Source organism: Boleophthalmus pectinirostris, unplaced genomic scaffold (genome assembly GCF_026225935.1).
Source record: "Boleophthalmus pectinirostris isolate CB_2022bp ecotype Guang Dong unplaced genomic scaffold, ASM2622593v1 HiC_scaffold_8, whole genome shotgun sequence".
Lineage (NCBI taxonomy): Eukaryota > Metazoa > Chordata > Actinopteri > Gobiiformes > Gobiidae > Boleophthalmus > Boleophthalmus pectinirostris.
In genome coordinates this window covers 7,311,319-7,335,568 of record NW_026571515.1, presented here as the reverse complement: position 1 = coordinate 7,335,568, position 24,250 = coordinate 7,311,319, and the positions used below count along the sequence as shown (strand labels likewise).

The window sequence follows — 24,250 nt, the reverse complement described above, 5'->3', positions numbered from 1 at the left end:
TGATTTAACAAAAAAAAGGTGTGTACTATGTTAACGTTTTGGTTTCTAGGTAACAGAGCTGGAATTGCAGGGTTTTAAATGACACAACAATAACCTATAGGCCAATAAAGGTGCATTGTGTAACTTTTCTGGTGGAGGGTCGGGTCTGGAATGTTTCACAGTATGGTATTAAACCTTTCTATCTTCATGGAGACCAAACCAGACCAAGTTACAGGTCAGATCTGTGGAGAGGAGACCCAGCTCACAGTCAGAATGCCTGTTTTTGGGTATTTTTGAGCAATAAAGCCTCATGTAATTGAATAAATGTAAGGTAGAGCTGTTTAATGTCACACTGTAGAACATTCCTAGCCTGATTTATCAGATGGTTTCACTTTGTGGAAACCGTCTGACCTCGCAGCATTAGGATTCGTTCACTCGACAGTAGGCGGGTGCTTTTTTTATTTAAACAATCGCTGCTGTTTGGTTGTGACGTATGTAATGCGCCAAATCCCGTAGGAAGAAGGACAATAACGACTTTCCCCTTGATAAAATTCACCAAATATTCTCTTTGTTCCGGCTTTAAATCTTCGATCTCGGGAATCGTTGCCAACACAGAATGTCTGTCTTCGTCTACATCCATCTCGACGCTTTGTTTACTGTTGTGCTGTACCATAAAAGGGACCCAGACAGACGCTTGAGTTTGATTGGCCAATACATGGTCTTTAACTTCCGAGATTCTTGCAAACCGTCTAGTGTATTTCGATTCCTGACCTAGTCGCTGGAGAGAAATGAAATGCACTAGGTGGCACCAATCTGGCTAGAACATTCCAGGCAGATCAATGAGATATCCACAGAAACAAGCAGGTGACGGACCAACAACCAAAAAGTTTACACCTTTATTACAATTGGGAGTAGCTAAAATTAATATGGTTAAATGCAGATATTTGTTGTGATACAGTGAGTTCTTGAGTCTAGATGCTCATAGAAATGTGTGAAATTACCTTTTGGATATTTCAAAGTACAGCAAAGTACAATGTCCAACCAGCAAGTAAAATCATAAACATAAATAAACAAAAATAGACAACTGTTTTAATAAAAAAAAAGAAAAAAAAAAGAAACGTCTAACCTGTCATATGTACGTCACCCATTTTATCTCACCCAGGACTTCAGCTGAGATGTAGTGAGACTGAAACTGAAAGTGAAACTGTCCCTTACTTGAACTTACCCTGAATAAACCAACAGACCAAGTGAATACAACTAGATTACACAATTATTTTAATGACTAGCCTTCTGTTCTCTCTACCTCCATGCGAGCGTAGTCTCTGCCTCTTCTGTTTGTCCTCTTGTCCATTACATATCTACAGTTTGCCTCGAGGGCCTTCTCCGTGACCTACATTTACACAGCGGGTCCACCTCTTTGCTTTCAAACTCATCTAAACGCATCTATCGAACCTTTTCTTACCGCTGAAAACCACTCATTTTGTCCCCGGGGCCAGTGTTAACTCTTCACTGTAGACCTAGAAACCTACACTTTTAACTCCCCAGATAGACCCCATCCCGCACGAAGTAAAGTGGAGATATTAATAGAGGTACAGCCGATGTTGTTTTAACCCACAATCATCGAGGTCAGAAAAAGGTGAGGGTCCCGAGTGACTAAATCCTGCATTTTTTATAATTGTATTTGGCATTGCAACCTCAAAAATGTACATGTAGTGTAAATTTAAAGCTTTTATATTATACAAAATGAATTCTTGTGAGTTTTAAGCCATGTTAGAATGTTGTTTCCTCATAAAAACAAACCTGGAGTTGTGTTTTCTTTCATTTTCATTGGATTATTAGTCTGTCTACATGTCCAAAGCTCAAAATTAAATGGTAGTTTTCAAGTGAACAGCTCCTTTTATCTTCACTTCAGTGGAGATTCTGGCAATTCTGGGGCTAAAATCATCCAAATGATTCTAGTGAAGGTGTAGGGAGTTTAAAAACACAATGACAACGCAAAGTGGAACAGTGTTTTCTGTCTGAGGAAAGAATTCAGCCTAAATATGCAGGATTTGTGCGAATGAAACAAAACACAGCTCCAGGTTTGTTTTTGATGAGGAAAAAACTTTATAAAATAGATCAGAATATGGAGTAAAATGGTAGTCAGGCTAGTGCCACCTAGTGCCTCAGTTTAGGTCAGGAATCGGAATACACTAGACCAGGCATGTCCAAACTATGGCCCGGGGGCCAAATGCGACCCTCAGACAAATTTTTCTTGGCCCTCAGACTTCCAGGTGAATTGGCCCAAATGACCTTGCATCAATTTAAGAAATATTTTTTTACTGCAAGTTTTTTGAAAATCTGCCTTGATAAAGCTGAATATTGAATATTTAGTGTGTGATTTTGAGGATCTTAGCATGAATAAAGACTGATGGTTCATTCTAATGCGTTAAACATGCACGTATTTCAATTATTCACTGTATTGAGCATCAGTCTGTGGCCCTCGATCGGCCTCTGCTTCATCTGTGTTTACATATGTGGCCCTTTATGAAAAAAGTTTGGACACCCCTGCACTAGACGGTTCACAAAAACTCCTGAAGTGTGAGTTCGGGCACCAGCCAGTCAGCGAAGAGCCATATATTCTGTGTTGGCAACGATTCCGAGATCGAGGATTTAAAGCCGGAACAAAGAGAATGTTTGGTGAATTTTATCAAGGGGAAAGATGTTATTGTCCCTTCTTCCTACGGGATTTGGGAAAAGCTTAATATACCAGTTACCCCTGTTAGCGGTACATTACATACGTGACTACCAAATTATTATTATTTTATTATTATTTTATTTATTTATTTATTTCATTCATAAAGCATAAAAAGACATCGACAGTGTCACAACATCAAACACACAAGAAATGAATGAAAAGGAGCAGAAAGAAGAAAAAATCTTATGTTATTTGCCCACTTTTCCTTTTCCTTTTTTTTACTGATCAATTGCAAACAGTAAATCTTCATTATTATACACAACTTAGTTTTCTTTTTCATACAGACACAGTGCATTCGATTTTATATGTTTTTTAAATGTCGTCACTGTACTTGATTCTTTTATTTCTTTGTCAAGACTATTCCATAAGTTCACTCCTTTCACAGCGACGCTTCGCTCCATAACCTTGGTTCTGAATCTGGGTTTTTTAAACATGTAGGTTCCTTTTAAATTGTAGTGGTTTGTTCTAGCAATCACTGTAGCAGTGATTGGTTAAATAAAAAATAAAGTACTACTGCCTACCATCGAGCGAACGAATCCTAACGCTGCGAGGTCAGACAGTCTCTATGAAGTGAATCCGGCTGATGAATTAGGCTAATAATATGGGCCAAAATTCATTGTATAAGAACCTCTTGAGATCAATATGTCCACTGTGAGCTGTCTACATCTAATTAAAAAAAACTTTTTATTGTCCAGTAATGAAGAAGTACTTTCTTACAGTTGTGAAATGCTTGATAAAACAATATGGTTTTTAATTTGGAATAAGGAAGTGGCTCTTTGGTCAAAGGGGCTACAGACGTCACCATCAAGACTGTGGTGTGGATGAATAAAATAAAGCCCTGTATAAATTAGTAAATATATAGATAAAATATAACTTATATTCTCACTGTGTTTTGTGGCGGTCGGGCTGGTTCCTCTCCTGGAGCCTTCTTCCCCAAACACACGGCTCTCCAGGCCTCCTGCACCTCTGCGTTAAACACCGTGAAGATCAGGAGCACAGACACGCCCTGGAACAACAACACAGAGGACACGGGTTACAACCACAAACAGGACTAAACCAGGACTAAACCAGGACTAAACCAGGACTAAACCAGAACTAAACCAGGACTAAACCAGGACTAAACCAGGACTAAACCAGGACTACACCAGGACTAAACCAGGACTAACAGGACTACACCAGGACTAAACCAGGACTAAACCAGGACTAAACCAGGACTAACCAGGACTAAACCAGGACTAGGACTAAACCAGGACTAAACCAGGACTAAACCAGGACTAAACCAGGACTACACCAGGACTAAACCAGGACTAAACCAGGACTAAACAGGACTAAACAGGACTACACCAGGACTAAACCAGGACTACACCAGGACTAAACCAGGACTAAACCAGGACTAAACCAGGACTACACCAGGACTACACCAGGACTAAACCAGGACTAACCAGGACTACAGGACTAAACCAGGACTAAACCAGGACTAAACCAGGACTAAACCAGGACTAAACCAGGACTAAACACCAGGACTAAACCAGGACTAAACCAGGACTACACCAGGACTAAACCAGGACTAAACCAGGACTAAACCAGGACTAAACCAGGACTAAAACCAGGACTAAACCAGGACTACACCAGGACTAAACCAGGACTAAACCAGGACTAAACCAGGACTAAACAAGGACTAAACCAGGACTAAACCAGGACTAAACCAGGACTACACCAGGACTAAACCAGGACTATAAACCAGGACTAAACCAGGACTACACCAGGACTAACCAGGACTAAACCAGGACTAAACCAGGACTAAACAGACCAGGACTAACCAGGACTAAACCAGGACTAAACCAGGACTACAGGACTAAACCAGGACTAAACCAGGACTAACAGGACTACACCAGGACTACACCAGGACTAAACCAGGACTAAACCAGGACTACACCAGGACTAAACCAGGACTAAACCAGGACTAAACCAGGACTAAACCAGGACTACACCAGGACTAAACCAGGACTAAACCAGGACTACACCAGGACTAAACCAGGACTAAACCACCAGGACTACACCAGGACTAAACCAGACTAAACCAGGACTAAACCAGGACTACACCAGGACTACACCAGGACTAACCAGGACTAAACCAGGACTAAACCAGGACTAACCAGGACTAAAACCAGGACTAAACCAGGACTAAACCAGGACTAAACCAGGACTAAACCAGGACTAAACCAGGACTAAACCAGGACTAAACCAGGACTACACCAGGACTAAACCAGGACTAAACCAGGACTAAACCAGGACTAAACACAGGACTAAACCAGGACTAAACCAGGACTAAACAGGACTACAGGACTAAACCAGGACTAAACCAGGACTACTAAACCAGGACTAACCAGGACTAAACCAGGACTAAACCAGGACTAAACCAGGACTAACCAGGACTAAACCAGGACTAAACCAGGACTAAACCAGGACTAAACCAGGACTAAACCAGGACTAAACCAGGACTAACCAGGACTAAACCAGGACTAAACCAGGACTAAACCAGGACTAAACCAGGACTAAACCAGGACTAACTAAACCAGGACTAAACCAGGACTAAACCAGGACTAAACCAGGACTAACCAGGACTAAACAGGACTAAACCAGGACTACACAGGACTAAAACCAGGACTAAACCAGGACTAAACCAGGACTAAACCAGGACTAAACCAGGACTAAACCCAGGACTAAACCAGGACTAAACCAGGACTACACCAGGACTAAACTAAACCAGGACTAAACCAGGACTAAACCAGGACTACACCAGGACTAAACCAGGACTAAACCAGGACTACACCAGGACTAAACCAGGACTAAACCAGGACTAAACCAGGACTAAACCAGGACTAAACCAGGACTAAACCAGGACTAAACACAGGACTAAACCAGGACTAAACCAGGACTAAACCAGGACTACACCAGGACTAAACCAGGACTACACCAGGACTAAACCAGGACTAAACCAGGACTAAACCAGGACTAAACACCAGGACTAAACTAAACCAGGACTAAACCAGGACTAACCAGGACTAAACCAGGACTAAACCAGGACTAAACACCAGGACTAAACCAGGACTAAACCAGGACTAAACCAGGACTACACCAGGACTAAACACCAGGACTAAACCAGGACTAAACTAAACCAGGACTAAACCAGGACTAAACCAGGACTAAACCAGGACTACACCAGGACTAAACCAGGACTAAACCAGGACTAACCAGGACTAAACCAGGACTAAACCAGGACTAAACCAGGACTAAACCAGGACTAAACCAGGACTACACCAGGACTAAACCAGGACTAAACCAGGACTACACCAGGACTACAACCAGGACTAAACCAGGACTAAACCAGGACTACACCAGGACTAAACCAGGACTACACCAGGACTAAACAGGACTAACACCAGGACTAAACCAGGACTACACCAGGACTAAACCAGGACTAAACTACAGGACTAAACCAGGACTAAACCAGGACTAAAACAGACTACACCAGGACTAAACCAGGACTAAACCAGGACTAAACCAGGACTAACCAGGACTAAACCAGGACTAAACAGACCAGGACTAAACCAGGACTAAACCAGGACTAAACCAGGACTAAACCAGGACTAAACCAGGACTAACCATAAACCAGGACTAAACCAGGACTAAACCAGGTCTAAGCCAGGTCTAAACCAGGACTAAACCATGTCTAAACCAGGTCTAAGCCAGGTCTAAAGGACTAAACCATGTCTAAGCCAGGTCTAAACAACCAGGACTAAACCAGGACTAAACCACTAAACCAGGACTAAGCCAGGACTAAGAGGACTAAACCATGTCTAAACCAGGACTAAACCAGGACTAAACCAGGACTAAATCATGTCTAAGCCAGATCTAAACCAGGACTAAACCATGTCTAAACCAGGTCTAAGCCAGGTCTAAGCCAGGTCTAAACCAGGACTAAACCATGTCTAAGCCAGGTGTAAGCCAGGACTAAACCAGGACTAAGCCAGGACTAAGCCAGGACTAAACCATGTCTAAGCCAGGTCTAAGACAGGTCTAAGACAGGACTAAACCAGGACTAAGCCAGGACTAAACCAGGACTAAGCCAGGACTAAACCAGGACTAAACCAGGCCTAAACCAGGACTAAACCAGGACTAAACCAGGACTAAACCAGGTCTAAATTAGGATGAAACCAGGACTAAACCAGATCAGGATTAAACCAAGCGTAGAGTTGTAGGGAGCAGTCACCTGGAGGAGGCAGAGGATGTTGAAGATGTAGTAAAAAGCCAGGACACTGTTGTTGACGGCCATGAGCCCACAGAACCAGGTGGAGGAGGCCACGAGCAGAAGCAGGAAAGAACTGCGGATCGTAGCTCTGAAAGGAGAAAATGTACCGTTTTAGATTCAAATATTGACTGAAGAAAGTACAACAAGTCTTTTCTATGATACTGAAAATACACAATATCACTGAAGTTTACAACATACACTACTAATTAAAAGTTTTGATTTAACCTTTATTTATCCAGGTAGGTCGATTGAGAACCAAATGGACCGTGTAACTGAACATGAACATGTGAAAGAAGGTGTTCACTATTGTGTAACTAAATACATTTTAAAGGTATTCTTCTCATCACTGACAGCTGGTGATGCTCAACGGGACACGAAGATCTGAGGGGACTTTGAGCCAAAACCAGTCAGGTCTTTGGGTTTGGTCCAGTTCAAAATGTCATTGTTTTTACAGCATGAGTGAGCGATCAGAGGAGAGACACAAGGACACGTGGACAGAGATCTAAGAGAACAGTGATACACCTGCTTCAGCTGCTCTACTTGGAAACACAATAAGTCGGCTATATTTAGGCTGTATTACTGAGTTTTAGTCACACGATTCCTTCATGTTTTGCAAGATATATATTTTAATTTTAATAGCTTAACTGCTTTACAGTGGTTCTTACAGAAAGTTACTGATATTGAAGCATTATATTGTTCGTTTTTAGAATGATTAATTATTCATATATTGGGTCTGGTCAAGTGGTAACGGAGGGAAACAGGGGCAGATTTTTTACATTCAAATGTCTCTTATTCAGAAACTAGAGGGACTATTGAAATAAGTAAAGTATCAGAATGTAGGAAAGAGTTACACTCCAACAGGGTAAAGTTAAACCTGTGATATTCTTTCAAATTGTTGACAAAAAATTTAAAAACTCATGTTGGTAACAGAGGGAATGAAATATGCAGCACTTTTTGGGCAATAAATCCAAACAGTGATAACTCTTGGTTCTCACTTACATATCCTTAACAAACTGGTTTGAATATTTGCTTCATATAGTTTTCTACCATATGGTACAAGATTAGGTTGAAAAACCTCTTACTTTTTGAGTCATGAGATTTTTTATTAAGAAAGGTCATGGTAACGGAGGGAAAAGTAACGGAGGGAAAAAATGTGCAAACAAGTAGAAGGTGCAGGATTTTACATAATTTGTCAGCGTTTTTTCTTCCGAATACTTTAATATTACTTCAAAATGAAAGGAAACTATTTCTATAAAATATGTCAGTCCTTCCAAGCAAATTTTTATCATTTTAAATACATTTAAAAAAAAAAAATCATGTACCTTCATCAACAGTTCAAAGATGGAATAACACAAGATATGATGAAATACATCCATTTATTTACATGATTTGCAGGTCTGTTTTGGGAAGTTTGGGAAATTATTTTTGTTCCATGTTTCATACATGGTCTGTTTAAAACATATGTAACTTTAGAACCAAAAATGGTACAGAAAAAAGGTCAACAGTTTCATAAACTAGAGTACATATGTATCTGTTCAATACATTTTTATATCAGATGCATTAACTTGAATTTTTGGCCTTGCTGTTTACTTCTGCTTGACTGGGCCCATATGTTAATTGTTTGACAGTTGAACATAACAATAGAAATTTTGACTTTAAAAATATATATTTTCTGTATTATAATAAACTCCACAGTCAGTGTATAGTTGTTGTACTCACATGACTGGCTGTTTCTTGGTCTCCTTCTGACTGGAGTTACAGGACATCTTGGCGACGATCATGAAGATGGCTCCATTTTTCTGTAGAACACATCAACATACAGACGATGAGAGAATATCAGACCCGACATGTCCTAAAGCAGGATCTCCAACCTGTAGCTCAGGAGCTCCATGTAGCTCTCCACCCCCTTCCAAGTGCTTAATAACTAAAATCAGACTTATTTCCACTGTAAATGTGTAATTTTGATTCCTAAATTGTGCACTAATAAATGGATAATGGTTTATGTTTAAAGGTTGTATGGAGGATTTTTTTTTGTTTCAAACTGTCAGTGAAAGATTAAAATACCATTACAGAGACACAGCAGCTTTGTAATTATGATGACCAAAAAAATAAAAGAACGAAAATCTATAAACTGTGGACGTGTTGAGGCCAGATAAACATCAGCCAATAGAAAACGAGGCTCCCTCATTTTCTATTGGCTGTTAGGTTGTCAATCAAATTCCCTAGTATAACTGACTCGTCGGAGCGCGGGGATTACGTGGTTTATGCAGCGGTTCTTAGAGGCTTTTTCGAACTGTCGCTTCGTCGTATTTCGCACAAAGTTTGTGTTTGTCGCGATGGCGGACGAGAATCCGCCGCAAAAGAAAATCCGTTTTTGAGGTCGCTGAAAGAAGAAGAGAAGAGGAAAAGGAGCAAAGACAAACTGAGGTGATTCTTGGAGATCTCGTCCAGCGATGGCACGACCGAAGCAGACGAAGGGTCTAAAAACTGACGCGTCGGTCGCTGAATTACTTCTAGACAGGAAACTTCAACAGTAATTCTGAATGCGCACAAGGACTGTCGCTGAGTTTCTCTTCCCTTAAAAAAATCCTCTATACAACCTTTAATAGGCAGCTAACTGTACCCCGCCTAAAGCTCAGTATTGCTCCTCTACGTTTTCAATTTCTTACAACCGCTAAAATGAGTAGCTCTTTGACATTTTCATTTCGTGAAGATAGCTCATCAGAGGAAAAAATTTGGAGAACCCTGTCCTCAAGCCACAGCAGAGGAGGTCCTGATGAAGGACACTTACAACCACAGGGCAGAGACGTTTATAGTATTACTCAAATATTAAAGAGCTTTAAAATTTTAACACAGGTAGAACATTACATTTTGTTCACTGTAAAACAGCAATATTGATTTAAAATGGTTTAATTGCGCATGTTTTATTAGTGACTACGTGACATTTAAGAACCCCACATGTTCATTTTAATAATCAATGCTTGAGATGGGGGGTGGGTGAAAACAGGAATTACCTGAGCACTCAAACCTCAAATGCAGGATCACAGAGGATTACTCAAACATGTTTAATCAATCAAAACACGACTAAGTAAACTAAAGATGAGTGAATATTGTTGCAGTATGGTTAAAAAATCTGCACGGTGGTAGTGTTGTGAATCAGAGTCAGTCGCGTTTACCAGGATGACGATGGCGATGGGTCCGGCGAAGCTCCAGATGAGTTTGTCGTAGATGGAGACCCAACAGAAGTCCGGGTTCCCATAGCCCTCAGGGTCCAGCCCCACGGACAGACCTGCAAACACACACAAAACACACTTGTAATTCAGGGGTGTCAAACTCATTTTGGTCCGGGGGCCGTATCCAACCTACTTTGATCTCAAAGGGGCCGGATCAGAAAACTCATGTCATATAAACTCCAAAAATAACAATAAGTTCAAATATTTGTGCAGAGAAACGCAAATCTATTACAGAAATATTTTTTAATTGATGAATTCTTTCTTATTATAATATTATGAACAATCTGAAACTTTAAGAAAAAATTCGAATTTCAACACAATATTTTAACATGAACTTGTTTGTAAATAGGAATAAGTCAATTTTTCTTGTAAAAATCCTGCACTCGGCTCCACTTTTCTCATGTTGGACATTTTTCTGATGAGGGTGTCACGGTCAACAGTCAAAACGATCGTCCTTTAAGAGCGTTTGGAAAGAGACAAGTCTTCATTTGTGCTGCTCTGGTGGGAGGGGCCACGTACAGAGACGCTGGAGACGCTGCTGTGATAAACACCACAGAAAATTAACAAGATTTTAATAGAAAATAGAATTAAAATATCTTAGTAGAAAATCACCCAAGGGCCACATTAAATGTCTTGGGGGGCCGGATCTGGTCCCCGGGCCTTATGTTTGACACCTGTGTTGTAATTGATTCTAGCCATGCAACAATATTTTTACTTGAGTACAAATTCTCAGCATTTGTTCAATCTCTGACAAATCATACAAATCAAACTAAAATATTTGAATAATTTTAGAGCTACAGGTTTGGACTAAAAATCCCTTTACGTGTGAATCCAACAGCTGCTCTGGTCCAAGGGTCTATATATATTTAATAAAGGCCTCAGCCCCCGTGTATGTGTGTCTGGAGATAAGACTCCGGGTTTAACTGACATTTAATATCTCACACAGGCAATTTATACCACTGTCTGCAGGGGGGGAATGTCAGCACGGAGAGAAGGGACACATCATATAGATTACTACAGTATAAATCTGCTCCAAACAGGTTTAAACGGGGAAAAAAGGGGGAGCCGCGTTGCCAACGTTACATATTTATGTTCAGTTCAGTCTATGACACTTGTAACACAACAAAGAGGGTGAAAAGAGCTTTGGCAAATGTTCCACAATATGGCTTTAAAACTATCTAACTCAACCTGCACAGAGAGTTACAGGTCAGATCTGTGGACAGGCAACCTCGCTCACATTTACTCAGATCAAACTAAATGCTTCTTATCTTCTCAACTCATGTTCAAAAAAATAAAATAAACACTTAGATCGTATGTTTTAATACATTTTGAGCAATACACAAAAAGCTAATTCTGAATAAAACCGTCTATCAGAAATGTCACGCAGTGCACCAGAAGTGGGACCAAGTCGTTGTTTTGCAAGTCTCAAGTAAATCTCAAGTCTTTGACCTCAAGTCCGAGTCAAGTCCCAAGGCAAAGACAGGCAAGTCCAAGTCGAGTCTCAAGTCAGTGGCCCACGAGTCCAAGTCAAGCCCAAGTCAAGCCCAAGTCAAGTCCAAGTCGTCTGCTTTGAGCTTTAAGTCATTTCAAGTCTTTAAACCAAAATTTAGGTTAGATTTTTGCAATAAATATGACTGTTAAACTAAATTGTACCAGTCTGAGCAGTCGAAACCCTTGGTCTGAAAAAAACAAAACAACTATTAACATATTTATGTAAGAATGTAGGAATGCCAATTTTTCCTTTTTAAATATCTTGACAAGATCTTAGTGTGAACGGTCAGAACAGAAAGAAATCTGATTTAAAAGTGTTAAATAACAGTTATTTTACCTGCACTGAAATGGAAGGATCATTTTCTATGTAGTTCCCTCTGTTTTACTGTATTGTACTGTATATTATACTGTAGTACTTTTGAGGATATAATCTCACAGTACTTCAGTTTCACCCAAAGTAACAAACAGAAGTGGGAGGGGCATGTTTCAGTTTGCTTCAGTAAAATTAAGCACCACATTTATCAACTGTAAAGAGCATTTTCTAAAAACATATATTTTTTTAGAAGAAACATCAAGTCTTCTCAAGTCACGGGCCTCAAGTCCGAGTCCCAAGTCTTAGTCCATTTTATCAAGTCAAGTGTCAAGTCCTAAAAATAGTGATTCGAGCTCTGATTCGAGTCCAAGTCACGACTTGCAAGTCTCCACCTCTGCAGTGCACCTTCCAATGTAGAACCAATAAAAAAATACAACACCAATTCAAGAACCGAAAAGCTGGGAGCACCAGTTTAACTTTTAAATAATATCAAATAAAGTTAATTAGGACTCAACTCATACATTAAATGCAAAAAGGACTTATAAGGACCATAAAAATAAAATAAAATAAAATAAAATAAAAAGGACAAGTAATATTTCTGTTAAAAATGTAATTATATGAAAACAGTTAGAACTAGGGATGGGCATTCAATGAAATTTTCTTAATCAATCGTCAGAAGAATTAACGATCGATTATCAATTAATCAGTAATGTTTTTATATTAAAATGATCATCATTATTATTACTATCTGCACTACTAATCTGCATAAATAAATTCAACTTTACGACATATAAACCGTAACGACTCTAGAGCCACATCAGCCCGTTTGACATTATAATGTGTTTAATTCAGTTTTACAACTCTCACAGAAACAAAACTTAAAACCACATCGCTAATTTGCATAAACTAAGCGAAGATAAAACTACAGTTCTTGTGTCGCTGATGTGGTTCAACTTCTGTCAGATTAAAAGACATGACTCAGGTGAATACAGGTTAGTGTGACCATATCTGCGTTTGTCAAAACCAGGACACCGTACGGGGGGAGGGAGGTGGGGACTCGTCATCGACATTGAGCGACTCTCACCTGGCAAAACTTTTTCCCACTGGACACTGAAACATATGTGCTGCTTTATACACTGTGCACATGGACTCACACTTGTCTGGAACGGAAAGCGTGGAATTTCTTGTACAAATCATCGTTAAATACACATTTGTGCTTCGGTACGCTGCAGACTGACCCACTGTTTGTGTCTCGCTCCTTCTGAGTGCAGAGACACATGTACAGACCTGTTTGGTCACACTACACACAACAACCTACATTCGGTTTGTCGATTAAAATGAACGAAATCGATGAAATTCTTAATGATCAATTATCGATTAATCGACTAATCATGCCCATCCCTAGTTAGAACATTAGAGCAGTTTGTACATGTTGTTGTACCTGTGATGATGGCCGGCACTCCCCAGCCGATGGCGTAGTAGAACCTCATGGCTCCGTAGTTGATGTTTCTTTGTTCAGTTTGCATCCTGTAGATGTGCAGACCCTCCACAAACATCCAGGCAAACGTCGACATGAAGAAGTAATGGAGCAAGATGGCCACCACTGTGCACAGGAACTGGAGAGAAAAAGAAACAGAGGTCAACAAAAACAGAATCTACGATCACAGTCTTTATTATATGAGAGTGAGAAACTACTGTGAGTGAAACCTGACATAAATATTGTGTTCTTATAGATTGCATTATTGATTTAAAGAGGCACTATGTAAGTTTTTATCCCTTATTGACTGTTTAAGTGACGTCAAGGCTTGAATGGCTCAATTTCTTTTTTAAACTGAATGAAGGAAAGACTGAGGTCATGTTGTTTGGATCTGGCAGCTCCCGCGTCGACTTGGGATCCGTAAAATATCACCAGCCAAGACAGTGATTTTAAATTTGATAAGCAGATAAACGGCATCTTAAAATTTTGTTTTTATTTCTGCGGCTTTTATCCAAAGTCAGACCATTTTTTTATCTTTTAATCTTTTCAAACAGGTCATGCACACTTTTATTTCATCATCTCTCAAAAAGCACTACCCCATCTGCAGTTAGTCCAGCACTCTACGGCACAGAACCAAAAAACAGGAACATATCACAACAATTCTTGCATCTTTGCGCTGGCTTCCTGTTCGATTTTATTGTTTGTTTTTAAAGCTTTGAATGGACTGGCCCCACGTTACATCTCGGACCTCATCCAGATTTACACCCCTGCGTGTCCAAGGTCCAGCTCCAATTTGTAGCGCCTAAAACGAGACTTAAAGGTTGTATAGAGGATTTTTTTTAAGGGAAGAGAAACTCAGCGACAGTCCTTGTGCGCATTCAGAATTACTGTTGAAGTTTCCTGTCTAGAAGTAATTCAGCGACCGACGCGTCAGTTTTTAGACCCTTCGTCTGCTTCGGTCGCGCCATCGCTGGACGAGATCTCCAAGAATCACCTCAGTTTGGCTTTGCTACTTTTCCACTTCTCTTCGTCTTTCAGCGACCTCAAAAACGGACTTTCTTTTGCGGCGAACCGGTCGTGGATTCTCGTCCGCCGTCGCGACAAACTTTGTGCGAAATGCGAGGAAGCGACAGTTCGAAAAAGCCACTAAGAACCGCTGCGTAAACCACGTAATCCCCGCGCTCCGACGAGTCAGTTATACTAGGGAGTTTGATTGACAACCTAACAGCCAATAGAAAATGAGGGAGCCTCGTTTTCTATTGGCTGATGTTTATCTGGCCTCAACACGTCCACAGTTGATAGATTTTCGTTCTTTTTTTTTTTTGGTCATCATAATTACAAAGCTGCTGCGTCTCTGTAATGGTATTATAATCTTTCACTGACAGTTTGAAACTAAAAAAAAATCCTCCATACAACCTTTAAAAACAGCGGGGACAGGACTTTCTCTGTAGCCGACCCCAAACTCTGAAACACTCTGCCCCCACAGTGTTGTGTTTCAAGTCTTGTCTTAAGACCCACATTTCTTCTCTGGCTTTTAACACCAAGTGAGTTGTGTGGTCCTCTGTGACTTTAATTTAATTTAATTTAATTCTTTTATAATTTTTTAGCTTTATGCATTTTAACACTTTCTATATACTTTTGTTATTTAATTATGACTTACTGTCTTTTATTATCTTAATTTGTCTGTGCAGCACTTTGTCATGCTTATAAAATGTGATCTATAAATAAAGTGGATTGGATTTAAGTGGAGGGTTTGAAAATAACATTAAACGTTGCGATCTTCATGGAGACAAAAGATTCTTAATTTCTTGCAATAAAAAGACCTATAATTTACTAAATTAAAGATAGATACATTCATCTCATACAGTGGAACATTTCAGACAAAGCAATACAAATTTCACTCTCCACCAGAAAAACAAAAAAAATAAAAAAAACAGTGTGGGTGAGAACAAACATTTTTAGCACTGGCGCAGATTGGCAGTCTCACTTTTGTCAGTCTGTCCCAGGGCAGCTGTGACTACTAGGCCTGTCACGATAACAAGTTTAAAAGCATGATATATTGCTACAGAGAAATACTGTGCTAAACAATAATACTGAATCTACATTATGGCACTGTCACAAAGGAGGAATAAAGTAGTAAACAATTTTTTTATATACAGTATCAGAAAAAGGTACGAGCTGCAGCAAATAAACGGCAGAATGACGTTTATTTATTCTACTCCACAACTCAAATCAGCTCAGCTCAACAGCTCATCGTATTACATAAAAATGGCTTAAATCTCCCCACAATTGTAAAGAAAATGTGCCCATGACAAATATTGAGTGACAAAATATATATGGGTCTGGTCAAGTGGTAACGGAGGGAAACAGGGGCAGATTTTTTACATTCAAATGTTTCTTATTCAGAAACTAGAGGGACTATTGAAATAAGTAAAGTATCAGAATGTAGGAAAGAGTTACACTCCAACAGGGTCAAGTTAAACCTGTGAGATTCTTTCAAGTTGTTGACAAAAAAATTAAAAACTCATGTCGGTAATGGAGGGAATGAAATATGCAGCACTTTTTGGGCAATAAATCCAAACAGTGATAACTCTTGGTTCTCACTTACATATCCTTAACAAACTGGTTTGAATATTTGCTTCATATAGTTTTCTACCATATGGTACAAGATTAGGTTGAAAAACCTCTTACTTTTTGAGTAATGAGATTTTTTATTAAGAAAGGTCATGGTAACGGAGGGAAAAGTAACAGAGGGAAAATTGTGCAAACAAGTAGAAGGTGCATGATTTTACATAATTTGTCACTTTTTTCTTCTGAATACTTTAATATTACTTCAAAATGAAAGGAAACTATTTCTATAAATTATGTCAGTCCTTCCAGCAAATTTGTATCATTTTAAATACATTAAAAAAAAAAAAAAAAATGTACCTTCATCAACAGTTCAAAGATCAAATAACACAAGATATGATGAAATACATCCATTTATTTACATGATTTGCAGGTCTTTGAAATTTGGGAAATAATTTTTGTTCCATGTTTCATACATGGTCTGTTTAAAATGTATGTAACTTTAGAACCAAAAATGGTACAGAAAAAAGGTCAACAGTTTCATAAACTAGAGCACATATGTATCTGTTCAATACATTTTTATATCAGATGCATTAACTTGAATTTTTGGCCTTGTTGTTTACTTCTGCTTGACTGGGCCCATATACTAGCAGTTCCAGCTTTAATATATTGAACAATAAGTCAGTGAGTGTGGAATGAATGATTAAGGCTCCGTAAAGCTTCTGTGAGCGTCCAAAAGATCCACTAGAATACTTTTCTGTTTGAATTGTAATAGTTTGTGTCAGAGTAGCAGAAATCGCAGTATTTATAAACAGAGGTGTGAGCAGACTCCCCTCACACTCCTCCACCGAGTCCAGGAGCACAGCCAGAGAGAGGATGGTTAGTGTGGAGCATATTGTCACAGAGGAGCACCGTCTTTACACCACGAGCAAGAGAGAGAGAGAGAGACAGGCACGACGGAGAGAGATTGAAGAAGAACTGCAGGGGATAAACTTTAACAGATAATGCAGCTGCCAAAAATGAGTTACGGGGACAGACCGGCCCGGGAAGGAGGAAACTGTAAGAGCATTTTTAAAGGTGTAAAATGTCGCTCATAATACTTTTAATCATGTCTCGAAGTAAATGCGCCACTTTTTTTACTGCGGTGTAAAAAGACGGTGTAATCCTTCATTCGTCCGGGACTGGAAAAGGTTTAAATCATCTGAACACTGTTTGTAAAAGCGGTCCCCACCCAAAAGCCTTTTTGAATTTAATAGCTGGAATTTATACTATACTTTACTACACTGTGCTGCGTCCAAAGGGAGGACTGACCACCTCTGAAATCTTTTAACCAACTATAGTGTAGAAAATATTTAATCTCAGTAATTTTTTTGACATTAAACTTTATGTCAGTTGAGTTTCATATGGACTGACCCAGAATCATGACCCACCCTCCAGCTCAGTTTTAAAGGTCCAATATCAGACCTGGGCAGTGTGCAGCTCTGACCTGTTTAAGCTCATTTGGAATTACAAAATAAACATATTTTATAATTTCACCTCATGCATGGACTAAAACTGCATTGCTTTTATTTTTTTAATGACATTTTTTTGCAAGGTAACCTCACTGTTGGAGCCATATTACGCCTCTCTACCTCCCGCCTCTGTGTGGCGCTATTTGTACCTTGCTACACAATTTGCTCCCCTATATAAGGGGGGGAGAAAGACACACTCAGGTGTTGCAGTGTGAAGGTATACAGTCTTTTGACCGTGATCTGTTGAGTGCTGAATCGGTGTATTTTTGGAAGGCTAGAAGGTACATCAATAAACTAATTGAGGAACACGGTATTTGGACTCTTTTTATGGAAGACACCACACACGCTGCAGCCATAGCGGCAAGTTTTGGCCGTTACACTCACTTTTTCATTGCTTAGTCATAACATAAACTCCTCTTAGCTCATCAAAACAATGTTATTTACTGCTTTTTATAAAGAAATACAATTCAGATTATGCAGAACTGAGCTAAGCATTTAGGCTCGGCTCTCCACAATATTTTCTCTTTCTCATGTGGCCCCATGGAAAAAATAATTGCCCACCCCTGTCCTATATTATACAAAATGGACTCTTGTGAGCTTTAAGCCACAACAACATACCCAGAGTTGCATTTTGTTCCATTCACACATGTTTAATTAAACCTTTATTATGAGTCTGTCTACATCTCCAGAGCTCAAAATGCTCTGTTCCACCTTGTGATGTTGTGAAGCTACTTTTTAACTGTTAGTTATTAGAGATTGGCAATTCCAGGACTAAAATCACCCCAAAGATTCTAGTGAAGGTGTGAGGAGTTTTAAAACACTGTGGAGCACTTCCTGTATAACCACATGAGCTCACAAGTTGAAAGAGAGTTTTTTTGTATTTGAGAGGAGAAGAACTCTGTGTTTGTGCGTTAAACACGTGTGAATGAAACAAAACACAACTCTTGTTTGTTTGTGACAAAGAAATGAGAAAACATTATAACATAAATCAGAAAAGAGCGTAACATGGGCCGTTTAAACCAGTGTTTCCCAAACTTTTTTTCTGAGGACCCATATTTTAAAAGTCACAAACCTTCACGACCCAAATTAATAGACATTATTCATAAATCACAAAATAAAGGTGGATTTGACCATTATTGAACATTGATGATGATGTTTTATTGTTGACTGACTGATCTTGTCTCTCTGAACAATTAGTATTACCGTATTTTCCGCATTATTAGGCTCTCTGGATTATAAGACGCACTGTCATTAAATGGTCTATTTTCGAACTTTTTTCACAAATAAACTGCACCAGACTTTAAATGAAACACAACAGTGTGATGGGTGAGTGGTTTTGTTTGTTTGGTGCGTTCACGGTGACTCTGGGCTTTGTTCAGTTGTGGCGTGTAGGGAGGGTGCTGTCTGGGACCAACGGATTGTCGGCGTGTTTGCAGTGACTCAGTTGTTCAGTCGTGTCTAGAAGTGGCACATTGCACTCGCTTTTTCGGTTCGTTCCTCCGTTCCGTTCCTCGTCGGCGTGGAGTGGTGAGTGTGTCTGTGGGTGTTTTTCGCTGTGCGGTCGCTGTCTGCTCCGTGTGTGTTTGCGTGCGCTGCGGGTGGTGCGACTTTGTAGTTTACTGAAGTCGTGCTGGGACACCCGAGTGGATTCGTGTATGGGGCGCTCTGGATTGTGGCGCACAGTCGTTTTTTGATGGGTTAGAGGCTTAAGAGCGCGTCTAATAACCCGGAAAATATGATACTCAAGTTTTAAACAATGAAAAACAGTGCCTGAACCAGCAATAAAATGATCCATAAGTCGCCTACTTGCCTGTAGCCAGTGTTGGGGAGTAACAGATTACATGTACTGGAGTTACGTAATCAGAGTACAAATTATGAGTAACTGTATTCAGTTACAGTTACTGTTTCAGTGAGTGGTAATTGGATTACAGTTACTTTGTTGAAATAAATGGATTACACAGAGGTATTTTCCTGTTTTCACATTTTGGGCGATATCCCTTTTTTTTTCTGTAATTCCACTCATTGCCGGAAACTAAACCAGGTCCAAACCAGGTCTAAAACCAGATCTAAACCAGGACTAAAAGCAGGTCTAAACAAGGTCTAAACTAGGACTAAACCAGGACTAAACCAGGATTAAACCAGATCTCAAACCAGATCTAAACCAGGACTAACCCAAGACTAAACTAGATCTAAACCAGGACTGAACCAGGACTAAAACCAGGTCTAAACTATGTCTCAAACAGGATTTAACAGGACTAAATCATGCTGCGTGGACCGTGTCTCCTCCTCTTCTATCAATAATATTTTTAATATGGTTCAGTAAAGTCTGGGCTTTTCATTTTCTTTTAGCAGACAAAACTTCTTATGTTACAATATCAGCAAATCAAGTAATCCAAAGTATTCAGATTACGTTACTCACTTTAAGTAATTTAATGGATTACGTTACAAACTACATTTTGGGGTATGTAATCTGTAATCTGTAGGGGAATACATTTTAAAAGTCACCTTCCCGACACTGACTGTAGCCCTGTGTACTGCAAACCTATATGCAAGGCGACCCCCCAAAAAAATCTCTTGAGAACCAACTGAGTCTTTGGGAAACACTGGTTTAAACTACAAACCGTTTATAACATTAGACTCTCCCGTTGGTAATAACAGGGCTTTGGACTCACCTGCTGCTCCGTCTGGTTGACCCCGAGCAGGAAGACGAGCTCGGAGAGGAACATGGCGGCCGCTGTGTTGCAGTGGATGCTCCGGGTGTTGGACTTGAGGCGCAGGCAGCTCAGGGCCAGGACGGTCAGGAGGAGGCAGAGCATGGACAGGGACAGGGACGAGTACGAGACCAGGGCCAGGATCTCCAAGTCGCCCTCCAACTGCTGCTCCACACAAACGAGAACATACGTCAGTGGATATGATCACACTACCAGGAAAAAAACTACAACTACTGCTACTACTGCTACTTTACTACGACTACTGCTACTGCTACTACAACAACTACAACTACTATTACAACTGCTGCTCCACACAAACGAGAATATACGTCAGTGGATATGATCACACTACCAGGAAAAAAAACTACAACTACTGCTACTACTGCTACTTTACTACGACTACTGCTACTACAACAACTACCACTACTATGACAACTGCTGCTCCACACAAACGAGAATATACATCAGTGGATATGATCACACTACCAGGGAAAAAAACTACAACTACTGCTACTACTACAACTACAACTTGTACAACTACTTCATCTACTACTCTACTACTACTACTACTGTTACTACAACTACTGCTACTACTACAACTACAACTTGTACAACTACTTCATCTACTACTCTACTACTACTACTACTGTTACTACAACTACTGCTACTACTACAACTACAACTTGTACAACTACTTCATCTACTACAATTACTGCCAATGCTACTACTACTACAACTACAACTATTACTAATACTGCTACTACTACTCTACTACTACTACTGCTACTGTTACTACAACTACTGCTACTACAACTACTATTGTTGCTACTGCTACTACTACTATTACTACTACTGCTACAACTACTACTACTACCACTTTACAGCAACTACAGCTACTTCTACTAGTACTACTATTACAAGAACTCCTGCTACTGCTACTACTACAACTATTACTAATACTGCTACTACTACTGCTATTGTTACTACAACTACTGCTGCTACTGCTACTACAACAACTACAACTACTATTACAACTGCTGCTCCACACAAACGAGAATATACATCAGTGGATATGATCACACTACCAGGAAAAAAACTACAACTACTGCTACTACTACAACTACAACTTGTACAACTACTTCATCTACTACAATTACTGCCAATGCTACTACTACGACAACTACAACTATTACTAATACTGCTACTACTACTCTACTACTACTACTGCTACTGTTACTACAACTACTGCTACTACAACTACTATTGTTGCTACTGCTACTACTACTATTACAACTACTGCTAGAACTACTACTACTACCACTTTACTGCAACTACAGCTACTTCTACTAGTACTACTACAACAACTTCTACTACTGCTACTATTACAAGAACTCCTGCTACTGCTACTACTACAACTATTACTAATACTGCTACTACTACTCTACTACAACTACTGCGACTGCTACTACTACTGCTATTGTTACTACAACTACTGCTACTACTGCTACTGCTACTACAACAACTACAACTACTATTACAACTGCTGCTCCACACAAAGGAGAATATACATCAGTGGATATGATCACACTACCAGGAAAAAAACTACAACTACTGCTACTACTACAACTACAACTTGTACAACTACTTCATCTACTACAATTACTGCCAATGCTACTACTACTACAACTACAACTATTACTAATACTGCTACTACTACTCTACTACTACTACTGCTACTGTTACTACAACTACTGCTACTACAACTACTATTGTTGCTACTGCTACTACTACTATTACTACTACTGCTACAACTACTACTACTACCACTTTACTGCAACTACAGCTACTTCTACTAGTACTACTACAACAACTTCTACTACTGCTACTACTACAAGAACTCCTGCTACTGCTACTACTACAACTATTACTAATACTGCTACTACTACTCTACTACAACTACTGCGACTGCTACTACTACTGCTATTGTTACTACAACTACTACTGCTGCTACTGCTACTGCTACTACTACTACTACTGCTACTGCTACAACTACTACTACTACCACTTTAGTGCAACTACAGCTACTTCTACTAGTGCTAGTACTGCTCTACTACAACTACTGCTACTTCTACTACAACTACTACTAAAACAACTACTACTACTGCTACTACTACTAAAAGAACTCTTGCTACTGCTACTACTACAACTATTACTAATACTGCTACTACTACTACAACTCCTGCTACTACTACAACTATAAACAACTAGACCTACAACTAAAACTATGGCTACTACTTCTACTACTACTACTACTACTACTAGTACTACAACTGCCACTACTACAACTACTCTACTACAACTACTGTTACTACTACAATTACAAAAACTACAATTACTATTACAACTGCTGCTGCTGCTACTACTACTACTACTACTGTTACTACTACAACTCCTGCTACTACTACAACTATAAACAACTAGACCTACAACTAAAACTATGGCTACTACTTCTACTACTACTACTACTACTACTAGTACTACAACTGCCACTACTACAACTACTGCTACAATTACTACTACTACTACTACTACTACTACTACTACTACTACTACTACTACTACTACTACTACTGTTACTACTACAATTACAAAAACTACAATTACTATTACAACTGCTGCTACTACTACTACTACTACTACTACTACTACTACTACTACTACTGTTACTACTACAATTACAAAAACTACAATTACTATTACAACTGCTGCTACTACTACTACTACTACTACTACTACTACTACTACTACTACTACTACTACTACTACTACTACTACTACTACTACTACTACTACTACAATTACAAAAACTACAATTACTATTACAACTGCTACTACTACTACTACTACTACTACAGCAATTGCTACTACTACTGCTACTACATCTTATATACATACAGAAGAGTTGAAATATATGAAGTTAGTAAAAAAAAAAAAAAGGTAAATTAAATAAATATTTCACTATTTACTTCATCTCCAATCTCAAACACAGACACTTTTCCACTTCTCCAATTCTGCAACCACAAACAAATCCAAATTGCAACTGGAATTACCTCAAATAGTAAATAACCAAGGATCCAAGTACCATCATTTCCTCCATAAACAGGTTTAGGTTTAGGTTAGGTTTTGTTTATTTCATCTCTTAAACGAGAAATTTGGCACGACGTAGCAAAAAACTAAAAGGAAAAACACGAGACAATATACAATCACATACATATTTTCCCCAAGTGTCTCAGCTTTTCTGCAGAGCTGTTGCAAATGAAATCCAACTAAAAGTTCTTCTCACGGAGTTATTTTAGGAAGCCAAATCTGGGGAAGTTAAGTCCCAGAAAATGTGTTCTTATGGTTTGAAGAAGCAGGAAGCAGCGTGAGATGAGAAAAGGCTTAGTGGACGTCTCTACTGCGAGAAGGACACTCTCAAGGTGATGAAATGTGGAATTGGGAAAGTTGGGAGTAAGAAAGTTCAGCAGCGAAGTCAAGAAACTCTATTTACACAACATTTAGGAATGCGAAAATTGTTATAGGTTTGATAAGTTTTTCATATCACAATATAATCTTAAAAGTGGACTGTGTAACTTTTCTGGGGGAGGGTCCGTCACCTGCTTGTCTCCATGGTGATAAGATGTTATTGCTTTGACATTAAACATATCTATCTAGCATTTACTCATTACAGGTGTTTATATTGCTAAAAAAAAAATGTGAATAGTGTTGCCTCTCCGCAGATTTGACCTGTAATGTAGCCTATATTTGTCTCCCTTCAGATAGAATAGATAAAACCTTCTGGACAAAGCATTTCCACACAAGACAAGAAGGTGGTGGACCCTCCAACAGAAAGGTTAGACAGTGCACCTTTAAAGCAAA

General features: G+C 39.3%; 1 protein-coding gene across 1 annotated transcript in view; it reads right to left on the bottom strand.

Annotated features, from left to right (window-relative positions):
* celsr3 (cadherin, EGF LAG seven-pass G-type receptor 3) overlaps positions 1-24,250 on the bottom strand; it is a 224,862-nt gene that overhangs the window by 9,170 nt on the left and 191,442 nt on the right. Inside the window, 6 exon segments of the mRNA XM_055165651.1 lie at positions 3,603-3,722; positions 6,990-7,116; positions 8,748-8,827; positions 10,205-10,317; positions 13,507-13,681; positions 20,294-20,497. Of these exon segments, the coding sequence (XP_055021626.1) occupies positions 3,603-3,722; positions 6,990-7,116; positions 8,748-8,827; positions 10,205-10,317; positions 13,507-13,681; positions 20,294-20,497 (819 nt within the window).